Raw genomic sequence first — 10808 nt, 5'->3', positions numbered from 1 at the left:
CCCGGCTGCCCCGACTTCCGCTTCCGGTGCGCGAAATCCAAACAGGTTGTCGCCCCAGTGGTGCCGGGAACCACAGTCTACCACAACAGCTCCGGATTACTGTACTACAGTCCCACCACCAACCCCCAGAGTAATGATTTACAATCAAGTGCTTGGCACTGAAGATACACCCATCACCAATTTGAATGTTCAGGCATCATAACGACCGGAAACTCTCCTCAAATTCTGCAGCGCATTGAAATTCATCTTTGTCTCAACGCTTGTTCTACAACATGCAGGCTCTCATACTAACCTGTGCGTTCCAAAACAGAATTACACTGCATTGGGAGACACAAGACAGTGCAGATGGTGGAATCTGCAGCAAAATACGGACAGCTGAAGGAACTCAGCAAGTTGATGAACACAGTGCAAGATCTTGAGCCAAGACATCAACCTTTCCTTTGCCTCTGCAGTTGCTGCTGACCAGCTGAGTTACTCCAGCTGTTTGATTCCTATCCTCAGTGATGACTGGTGTCAAGCAAGGTGTTAACTTTGCCAATACCATGAAGCAAGGGGTCCAAGGACCCCAGATTGGGAACCCCTATCTTATAAGATCATACTTGACTGCACTGTGTAATGGACAATGCTTCACACAGGAGCAGCTGCTCTCAAGCTAGTCAGAAATTTGTTGCGATAGTCATAACTCAGGCAGCAAATGACTGGTTTCAGAAGACAATCACTGCTCAGGTTTCACACATTTTAAAGTTTAAGTAAAATTTATCATCAGAGTACATGCATGTCACCACCCTGAGATTTTTTTTTCTGTGGGCATACTCAGCAAATCTGCAGAACAGTAACTAAACAGGATCTGTAAACATCAGGAACTGTAAACTGTAAATACAGATAATAAATAGCAATAAATAATAACCATGAAATAACAAGATAAAAGAGTCCATAAATGAGTGTTTTATTCAAGAGCCTGATGGTTAAAGGTTAGTGACTGTTCTTGAACCTGGTGGTATGAGTCCTGAGGCACTTGTACTTTGTGCCTGTGGTAGCAGCGAGAAAAGAGCATGGCTTAGCTGGTGACGATCTTTGGTGATGGACGCTGCTTTTCTATGGCAATGTTTCATGTGGATGTGCTCAATGGTTGGGAGAGTTTTACCCGTGATGTGTCGGGTGGAGTCCACTACCTTTTGTAGGATTTTCCACTCAAAGGCATTGGTGTATCCATACTGGGCCATAATGCAGCCAGTCAGCACACTTTCCACCACACATCTAGAGAAGTTTGCCAAGGTTTTCGATGGCATGCCGACTCTCTGCAAACTCCCGAGGAAGTAGAGGCACTGTCGTGCTTTCTTCGCAATTGTATTAATATGATGGGGCCAGGACAGGTCCTCTGAGATACTGTCACCTAGGAACTTAAAGTTACTGACCCTCCCCACCTCTTATCCTCTGATTACTTGCTCATGGACCTCTGGTTTCTCCTTTTCTTACAGAATTCCAATGAAATATCCGGCAAGAATTCCCCTTAAGGAAACCATGCTGACTTTGGCCTTTTTACCATGTGCCAACAAATACCCCAAACCCTCATCCTTAATGTACACCAACCATTAAACTCACAGTGCCAGCCACTGAAGTCAGGTTAACATTGTATGATTTCCTGTCTTTTTAAAATGTGGAGTAATATTTGTGATTTTCCAGTCCAATCCAGAACCTAGTGATTTTTAAAATATCACTAAAGCCTCTCTAATCTCCTCAGCGAGCTTCTTCAGAACCCTGGGTTTAGTCATTCTGAACCAGGTGATCTTTCTACCTTTAGACCTTGCAGCTTCTCAAACACCTTCTCCTTAGTAATAGCCACTCTGCCTCCTGACATATATAAAACTCTTGGTATTCTCTTATTTTATTGGCTTGCTTACCTGCATATTTCATCTTTTCCCTCTTTATTTTTATTGCTTTTTGTTGGTTTTGAAAAGCTTCCCACGGTAGCACAATACTACCAAAGACCGGGGCATCAGAACTCAATCCTGGCATCCTCTGTAAGGAGTCTCTGTATGTTCTTCCTGTGGAATGAGTGGTTTTCTCCCAATGCTCTGTTTTCTTCCCACAGTCCAAAGACCTACCAATTAGTAGGTTAGTATGTCACCGTAAATTGTCCCAAGATTAGGTTAGGGTTAAAACAAGGTTGTCAGGGGTTGCTGGGCAGCAACACTCAAAGGAGCTTTTTGATTTATTGTAAATAAAATAAATAATTTTTGTGACATTGTGTGCCCTCTCTTTTGCTTTTATGCTCTTTGACTTGCCTCGTCAGCCACAATTGCCTCGTCCTCCCTTTAGAATGCTTTGCTTCTTTCAGATAAACCAATCGTGCGCCATTTGTTACTCTGAGGAACTCCAGCCACTGCTGCTCACTATCAACCCCAAACAGCGGTTCTATGTGGCAGGCTAAATCTGCATTTCCCCAGCGGTCCCATAGCGCTTGCAATTGATAAGAGCCCATGTTCATGCACAGATTTGGTGTTTCTAAACAAGTTCAAAATTCCCAATTTTTCTGAATGAAAAACTATTGGCAAAAGACTGTACATGGCCTGACAATACCTTCAGTGAAGGCATAACGCAAAACATTATCTTGCTCTCACACACAAGCTCGGAATTCAGGAAACGAGGTGGGAGTGGGTTTGCTATGCTTCAGTTTATGGTGTGATCACAAGGTACTCGTTCACTAGGATCCAGAATGTATTATTTTGATTAAAATGTTTTTATGTTACACTGCCTGAGCTGTAAGACAGTTCCATTCATGTATAGTGAATCTATAGTTCAAGTCATCAGTTATAGCATTAAGCTTATGAACATCTATCACATTCCCTCAGGAATACCTTTAGAAATTTCCTTCGGCGTTCAACAATATCACTTGAAAGTATGCCAGATAGATAAATGTTATATACGTACTAATATAATTTGTACATATTTGCTTGCAAAATATTTAGGATGACCTAAGTGCAATTACATTCTCTTGCACTTGGTGGCGCTGTAGCCAAGCCTAATTTACAGGGAAACGTCCAGGCTTCAACAGCCCAAATCTTATTAAATTTCTAAAATTTTATTTTAGCTATTGAAAAATCATTTAAATATATTAAGATCTGAAGTTAATTTACATTAAGAAATTAAGTTACATTTTCAGGACTAAAAGTCATAAACCTCTTGCTTCACCTGAAAACTCTACTCTTCAGAAGCTTAACCTTATTTCTCACAGGCAGCATCTGTATTGATCAGCACTCGTGGCGATTCTGCAGTAAAACTGCACAAAATCGCAAGTCAGGAGATAGAAAACCGACTAGATCACAGGATGAATGGACTGTATTCCAACTTAGCACTTCACCTATTCACTAAAAAGTATTTTCATGTTTGCTTACCATTAGCAAGGTGTCCTACCTGCTCCAGGAAAAAACTGGAGAATTTGCATTAACTGTTCCTGATGTTAAAGCAGGCCACAAAAGGTCTGATGCAGAATTATTTATCACCATTTTTATTCAAATATCAGAATCCAGTACAGACATCATCCTCTGTACTCAAACATGAAACACCATATTTGTGTTTAATATATCCTGTGTATAATATTCTATAAAAGCTATACATGTAAAATTTAAGAAATGTGAAATCGAAATCTTATTTGCAAATACTAATACCAGTCTGGTTGCCAGCAACCACTGCTTGAGTCTGACAGTTAAATTGGCTTTAAAGTTACTAAACATTGGCAATCAGTCATTTGGGAACACGAGTCACAGGAAGATGTGTCCAGGCTCACCCGCTGTGTAACAATTCTAACTTTGACCATTATTTGATTCTGCTGTTGGCCACGAAGGGAAAGCAGGCTTCAGCTGCTCAGCTTGAGGTCAGGGAGATTAGGGATCATTTGTCATACATAGAGATGCAAAGCTGTATCAGGTCACACGAAGTGGAAAAAATGTGGCTTTATAGGAAGTGAAATTTTCCTTTGCTGACTAGCCAAGTATAAAAATGCAAACACGAGGAAATCTGCAGGTGCTAGAAATTTGAGCAACAAACACAAATTACTGGTACATCTATATGAAGAAGTACAGTCGACATTTCAGGCCGAGACCCTTTGTCAGGACTAACGTTAGCCCTGACGAAGGGTCACGGCCCGGAACGTTGACAGTGCTTCTTCCTGTAAATCCAGCCTGGCCAAGCACAGAAATATAGTCTTTCACAGATAATGTGCTGTAAACATATTAGCTCAGAAATTCCTGCAAGTTTTACTGTATGAGCTTGTGATTTAGTGTACTAGGTGCATGAAATTAAGATTTCATTCACAAATAAAACTTCGATAAGTTCTGGTAATCATTGTGAAATCTACACCAGCATTGTGATTTAAAAATCACTCTCATTTCATAAATTAGATTCACACAAGTCGTCACAGTGATATTTTAAATGAAGAAGAATATCAAGATAACTGGCATGATCTGATTTTAAAGTACTATATTTAATTGTGTACACATGCCAAGCGTTCATTTCCATTCCACCCTTACTGGCAGGAATTTCCAAAGATCGGGATGTCCCAAGTGCACAAGGTTTCTGAATGGAGATTTGCTCCACTGAAACGCCGGGACCTGGTCCCACGTTGGGCCGCTCACTGCAATCATTTGATAGGCCTTGTGCAATTCAAATGAGGTAACCTAGGCATGACACAAATTAAAAACTTTATTAGTGACTTTATAAAGAGTCAAGGGTCACACAGTACAGACGCATGCTCTTCAGTCCACCATATCCTTGCTGACCATTAAAAATCTATCTATATCTTCTTCGTTTACCTTGGTCTGTAGCCTTCTGTACCTCAACAGGTCAAGTACTTGTTCAGATATGTGTGACTATCTGCCTCCACCATCCTCACAGATAGCACATCCCAGATTGTAACCATTTTTTTGGTGGAAAATTATTCCCTCAGATCCTTTCTTTCTTGCTCCTCACCTTAACCCATGATGCAAAGATTCTCACTAGCCACTCCTATCAAGAGTATGGTTCCGTCTTAACTATCTCCATTACTTGGAAGACAAACGCAGTCTTTAGTCGCCCCTTATAGCCGAAACAGTCCATCTCAAGCAAAATTCTGATAAGCCTCCTCTGCACCCTCTCCAATGCACTTACATCCTTTCTGCTCTGTGGAACTGCACAAAATATTGCAGCAGAGGCCTAACCAAAGTTTTATAAAGCTGTACCTTGATGTCCAAACTCTTAAATTCCATGCCCTGGGTAATAAAGGCCAGCATCCTGCATGTCCTGTTCACCGCCCTACACTACGCGTGCTGCCACTTTTTAAGCAAATCATGTATACAAAATCCCACTGTTGTTTAGAACAACATTCACTCTGCATGTCCTTGGCTTATTTGGGCTGTAGTTGAGATAGATGCAATTACAATGTTTGAAAGGTCCAATGTTTGTATTTGGACAGGTATTTTGATAGGAAACATGTCAATGGATGCAGACCTAATGGGAGCTAGTGATATTAGTATATATAGACACTGTAGTCAGCATGTCTTCACAAATCACCTCACAGTTGAAGATTAAATTCCAGCTGCCAGTGTTTTGCCCAACATTATCCTGTCTCAGTCCAACCCCCTTCCTATCAAATGACAGACAGTCCCCAAGTTATTATGGGGTTCCATCCTGAAAATTGTTCACAACTAGCTGCTCACAAGTCAGAAAAGGACAGTGTGTGGGAGAAACAGCTGTAATGGGAATGCGAGCGGGCACGGGAGGAGAGGCCATCAGTGGCCTCAGTGGGGGGGGGTGGGGAGAAACCACTCAGGGTGCCCAACACTTCCTGCTGGGGGGAGAAGGCACTTGGAAATGCCCTGTTCCTGATCAGCAAAAGATGCTTTTGTAGTCCTGCAGAAAAAGGCAAATTCACCCCCGCTCATCCTGACAAGTATGAGGTGATGCATGTTGGAAAGTCAAAGGGTAGGTACAGATCTGCTGTATTCACTGAATAATAGGGTCATAAGGAACGCCAATGAATGCAGAGACCCAGACGTTCAAGTCCAATAGCTTCTATAAGATGGGATTGCAGGTGAAGGCAGCAATTGTCCGAATAATAAAATTAGAATTTTACAAAATACTGTTAGACAACAACTTGAGTATTTTGTAGAGTTCTGGTTGCCACACTACAAGGAGGATCTGGTTGTTCTCTGAGCTCAGAGGAGATTGAGCAGGGTGTGGCTTGGATCGGAGGACTTTAATTATGGGTCTCCTCATAATGGCTGTGCTTTATGGGCTGTGGAAGTAGGAGACAGAGGAGCGACCTCAGAGATACAAAACGTTAAGAGACAGGATAGAGTAGGTAGTGGAAATCCTATTCTATAGTAAGAGTATCCGAAACAAGAGGGCAAGCTGTTCAGAGGAAAAGGAGTCTTAAGAGGATACAAGGTGAAAGTTTTTCTTTTTAAGTACACTTTGGTTGACTTGCTACTACTGGTGGTAGAATCTACATTTAAGAACATAGGCACTTAAATTAATACGGTACAGAGGGTCATGGATCTAATACAGGAAAAGGGATTTTGATAATGAGTAGAGACATGGTAGGCTGAAGGGCAGTTCTATGCTGTACAACTCAAAGACAATAGTGTACATCTCTTACTTAAGGGTACACGACCACTTCAAAAGATGATCTCCATTACCCTTGGAGAGAACTACATCTGCAGACTCTTTATTGTATGTACAAGGACTGAGTATGTTGTGCAGTAATTATGTGAGCTATAACATAGCAAAGCAAATTAGTTCTTTAATTAAAAAATTTGATCATAGAATGCCATTGCTTTTCTTTGAATCCTGCCATTGAAACTCTGAACTATGCCATAGAACTGCTAATCCTTTCCTGCTTGAGCATAAGATTACTAGAAGGGCAGGACCTCAGAAAATACGATATCTCTGTAAGGTAGATTTTCAGAGCAGGAAGTAAACCCCAGAGAGGAGCAACATGACATACATGTAGACTAAAATACCAAAAGTGAAGGTAACATTCATCACTGCTGATTAATGTCTTATGGAGATATTTGCTTTATTCATTTTTTTACACTCTGGGCCTTAATTTATTGCTCATCCCCAAATATCCTTTAGGAGTGGTGAACAGCTTTCCTGGACAGCAGCCAACCTAATGTTGCTGAAAAGGGAGCATATATACATTCATTGGCTCATTTTTAACATGTCTCTTAACAAGTGCTGAATTAAAAAAATACTCATCTGAGGGAAGTTAAAATTGGGGATGCACTATTTAAGCACCCCAGGTTGATTTTCTAGTTGTGCTAATATATTGATCACCATTAGATTGCAAATCCACTCAACAGAAGACTGGAAAACTGAAAGATCGCTGGAATAAACAAAAATAAAAGCAAACTTATTTGCATGAAGAAAATTAGAAAAGCTGGGAATCTAAAGTAGAAATTACTGTAACTGCTCTGCAGGTTAGTCAGTGCCTTGATAGAAAGGTGCAGGTACCATTTATCATAAATCTGCTTTCCTTTATGAAAAGTTACACCCAAAGTGTTAACTAATCTTTCCCCTTTCATTTATAGACCAACCACCGTTTTAAACATTTTCCATTCCTCGCAAGCCTTCATGCCGCAGAACTGCTGTCTCAGTACATCTCACCTTCATATCTGTGCCTCCATGTGATCGCAAAGCTAATGCAGAAAATGGGTAACTTCCATTGGCTGGATTAAGATCAGACCGGGCTGAAATTGCATTCTCCCCATTGGGCTTCGGAACACACTGCTGACACACCGACAGAGGATCATGCATGAAGTCATTATACCTGAAAGCAAAACAGTGAGTCAAGAAATCCAAATTGTATCTTAAAGTTGACTTTGAAGGACACAAGTACAATTCTAAGATCTTAAGGTGCAACTATTGACTACAAATTGAGTTAGAACCAGAAAATGATGGAAACACTCAGCAAATCAAACAGATCTATGGAAATGGAGTTGGTAATGCCTGACAGGAAAGGAATAGGGGTATAGTTTGCAAGGTGGTGTGCTCCAGCTCCCAGCAGAGAAATGCTATCAGTCCATTTCTCTTGTCCTGATACACATGCAACCAATTCTTGCACATAACAATACCAGTTTGACTGTTTTGACATTTACCTATACTTAAGGATGATTTACAGAAGTTAATTAAGTTTAATTATCAATCAACCATACACGAATACAGCCAAAAGAAACAAGCACTTCTTCGTGGACCGACAGTTATACAAAACAAACATAAACCAAGTCCCCGAGTGACATGGCGTCCTGTAAACTGATGGTGCCTGTTCTTCTTGTCGGCAACAGCAAGCCGCTCCCCGCAGGTGAACGTATGCACAATGCAGTTTGTCCTCCACCGAGCGCACACAGGCAGCAACACCGATTGGAGGAGACAGCCGCCAATCCAGCACAGACACTGTGCCGTACCGCCTCCGGCTTCTCCACTCCTAGATTGCTGCAGCAGGCAAGTCCACAGCACAAGACCTACAACAAGTCCTCGCTACAACTGAGGCCACACAGCTCCCCCACTGCAGGGTCTCACTAATAAACCAGTGAAGTGAACTTGTAGTATTTTACACTACCAATGCCCAAGAGGGTCTTGCAACCGCAAGAGAAATGCCCCCTCGCTGTTAAGACTGCACACTGACTTCACTCACCGGGTCTAAAGCCTTTCTGTAGCATGGTCCGCAACAAGTCCAGCTCCTCTGTCAACATGCAGCTCACTAATGAGGAAGACCTACAGTACTTTAAGTTCTTAATGCCCAGCATTGTCTTGTAAAAACAAAGAAAGTATCTCTGGTTGGCCCTGGAGTGGAGATTTTGGAGGAAACCAGAGCATAAAGACACGGGGAAAAATATGCAAAGTCCACATAAGAAGCACCTTGGATAAGGATCATATAAAATTCCCTGGAGCTGAGGCAGCAGTATTAACTGCTGCCTCACTACTTTGCCCTGTTGCAGGTCCACTTGCTTGGATAATGGATTGCAAGCCATCATGAGGCAAATGCTAGATGGGGAAAAGTATTGCCGGCCAGCCAGTTTTGAGAAAGCTCCACAGTGCCTCCTTGTTAATGGAGTCAAAAGGCCTGGGTGAGGTCCGAAAAGCCCACCATGTTCTGCTTCCTCTATTTCTCTCAGGGTTATCACAAGATGATGCTCCCGGTGGATGGAACCCACACAGTGGTTTGAAAAGCAGAGCTTTGCCTACTTAATTTTAAAACAGAAGTTGGTAAGTTCTTGATTAGTAAGGGCATCAAAGGTTTTGGGGAGCAGGCAGGCAAACGGGGTTGATGGGGATAATGAATCAGCTTTGATGGAATGGCGGAGCAGGCTTGTTGTGCTAAATGGGCTAATTCTGCTCCCATGTCTTATGAAAACTCGTTTAGGACACTTGCAAAGACACTCCCTGTGGCAAACTGCAAGAAGAGGCCCCTTTGTTTACTGCAGCTGATAGGAATGTGGGCATGGTGTGGCCAGAATTGAGAGCTTGGTAGGAAGAGGCCCAGGGGAAGCAGGAACACGGACCACATGTGCAGCAAAGACTGGGGTTGGGAAATAGATCAGGAGCGTGACTGGCAGCAGGCTGTGCAGTGACCGCTGGGGACGGAGCCAGGCATTGGCTTGGGCTGGGAGCTGAAAACTGGGCTGCAGTCAGGACCATGGATGTAAGTGCAAGTAGACATACACGGGGCAGAACCCAAATCACAAAGCGGGGCAACATCAGCATCAGTATGAGAAGGGTCGTGGCCTGAAACTTTTTATTCCTTTCCATTGCTGCTGTAGCTGCCAAGTTTCTCCGCCATTCTGTGTGTATTTCTCTGGATTTCTAGAATCCCTTGTTTGTGATCACATAATAGAGCCTGGCTTCTTGTCAGTTTGCTAACCTACCACACCCTGGAACACCCAAATCTGTTGCTGCTGGATCAGGGGAGGATATATTGGAAGTAATAAAGCACAGAAACATTGCGAAACAACATCTGAGGCTTAACATATGAAGAACTGCATTAAAGTTTCTTTAAGTTAAAAAATGACTACATTAAGGATTGCAAGAGGTTAAACAGGAAAAAATAGAGTTGACTGAGGGAAGCTATTGTTCCTCTTAAGTTCCTGTGCTCTTACCTCACTTATTTTGGCTTATAACCACATTTGGGCAGGCAAACAGATGCTATACCAATTCAAGTCAATTGCTTCCTGGAAACAAATTGGTTGTGAAGTGTAGTTCACACGCAGGAGTAAACAGCTAATTAATTTTGCACTTCAAAGTTGCATTTAAAAGCAATATGCAAGGAAACATTTTGTGTTATAATTCAGAGTAATATCCAATGCTTACTTCTATAAAGAGCACGGGCTGCATGATAGTGTAGTGGTTAGCAGAACACTTTACAGTACAGGTGACCCAGGTTCAATTCCCATCGCTGCCTGTAAGGAGTTTGTAAGTTCTCCCCATGACTGCGTGGGTTTCCTCCGGGTGCTCTGGTTTCCTCCCACAGTCCAAAGACCCACCAATTGGTCACTGTAAATTGTCCCACAATTAGGCTAGGTGGCATGGCTCGAAGGGCCAGAAGGGCCTATTCAACACGATCTTATTAAATAAATCAGAGCAAGAGAGAATTATAACAACCATTGATATAGTCCAGGTACCTCATTAATTTAATGATTGAAGCCATATCTGTAACCATGGTCTGATTTCGACGGAATATCAGAGCTCGAGGACTCTTGTCATAACTGAACCAGTCTCCATATTTCTTAAACAGGTCTAGTTGACCATTAGCATTAAAGATCTCTTTGAAATAC

The 10808-nt window shown here is 42.1% G+C and overlaps 1 protein-coding gene across 1 annotated transcript in view; it reads right to left on the bottom strand.

The window, feature by feature from the left end:
- Positions 1 to 3487: 3487 nt before the first annotated feature.
- The window catches only part of plbd2 (phospholipase B domain containing 2), a 30683-nt gene continuing 23362 nt past the window's right edge, over positions 3488 to 10808 (bottom strand). The window contains exons 10-12 of the mRNA XM_059988278.1: positions 10656 to 10808; positions 7645 to 7807; positions 3488 to 4676 (exon numbers count right to left, since the gene is read on the bottom strand). Of these exons, the coding sequence (XP_059844261.1) occupies positions 4509 to 4676; positions 7645 to 7807; positions 10656 to 10808 (484 nt within the window). The 3' untranslated portion in view covers positions 3488 to 4508. The remainder of the gene's footprint in view (positions 4677 to 7644; positions 7808 to 10655) is intronic.

This window comes from Hypanus sabinus, chromosome 13 (assembly GCF_030144855.1).
Source record: "Hypanus sabinus isolate sHypSab1 chromosome 13, sHypSab1.hap1, whole genome shotgun sequence".
NCBI classification, from domain to species: domain Eukaryota; kingdom Metazoa; phylum Chordata; class Chondrichthyes; order Myliobatiformes; family Dasyatidae; genus Hypanus; species Hypanus sabinus.
The sequence above is the reverse complement of the archived record's forward strand: the minus strand, read 5'-3'. Positions and strand labels throughout refer to the sequence as shown.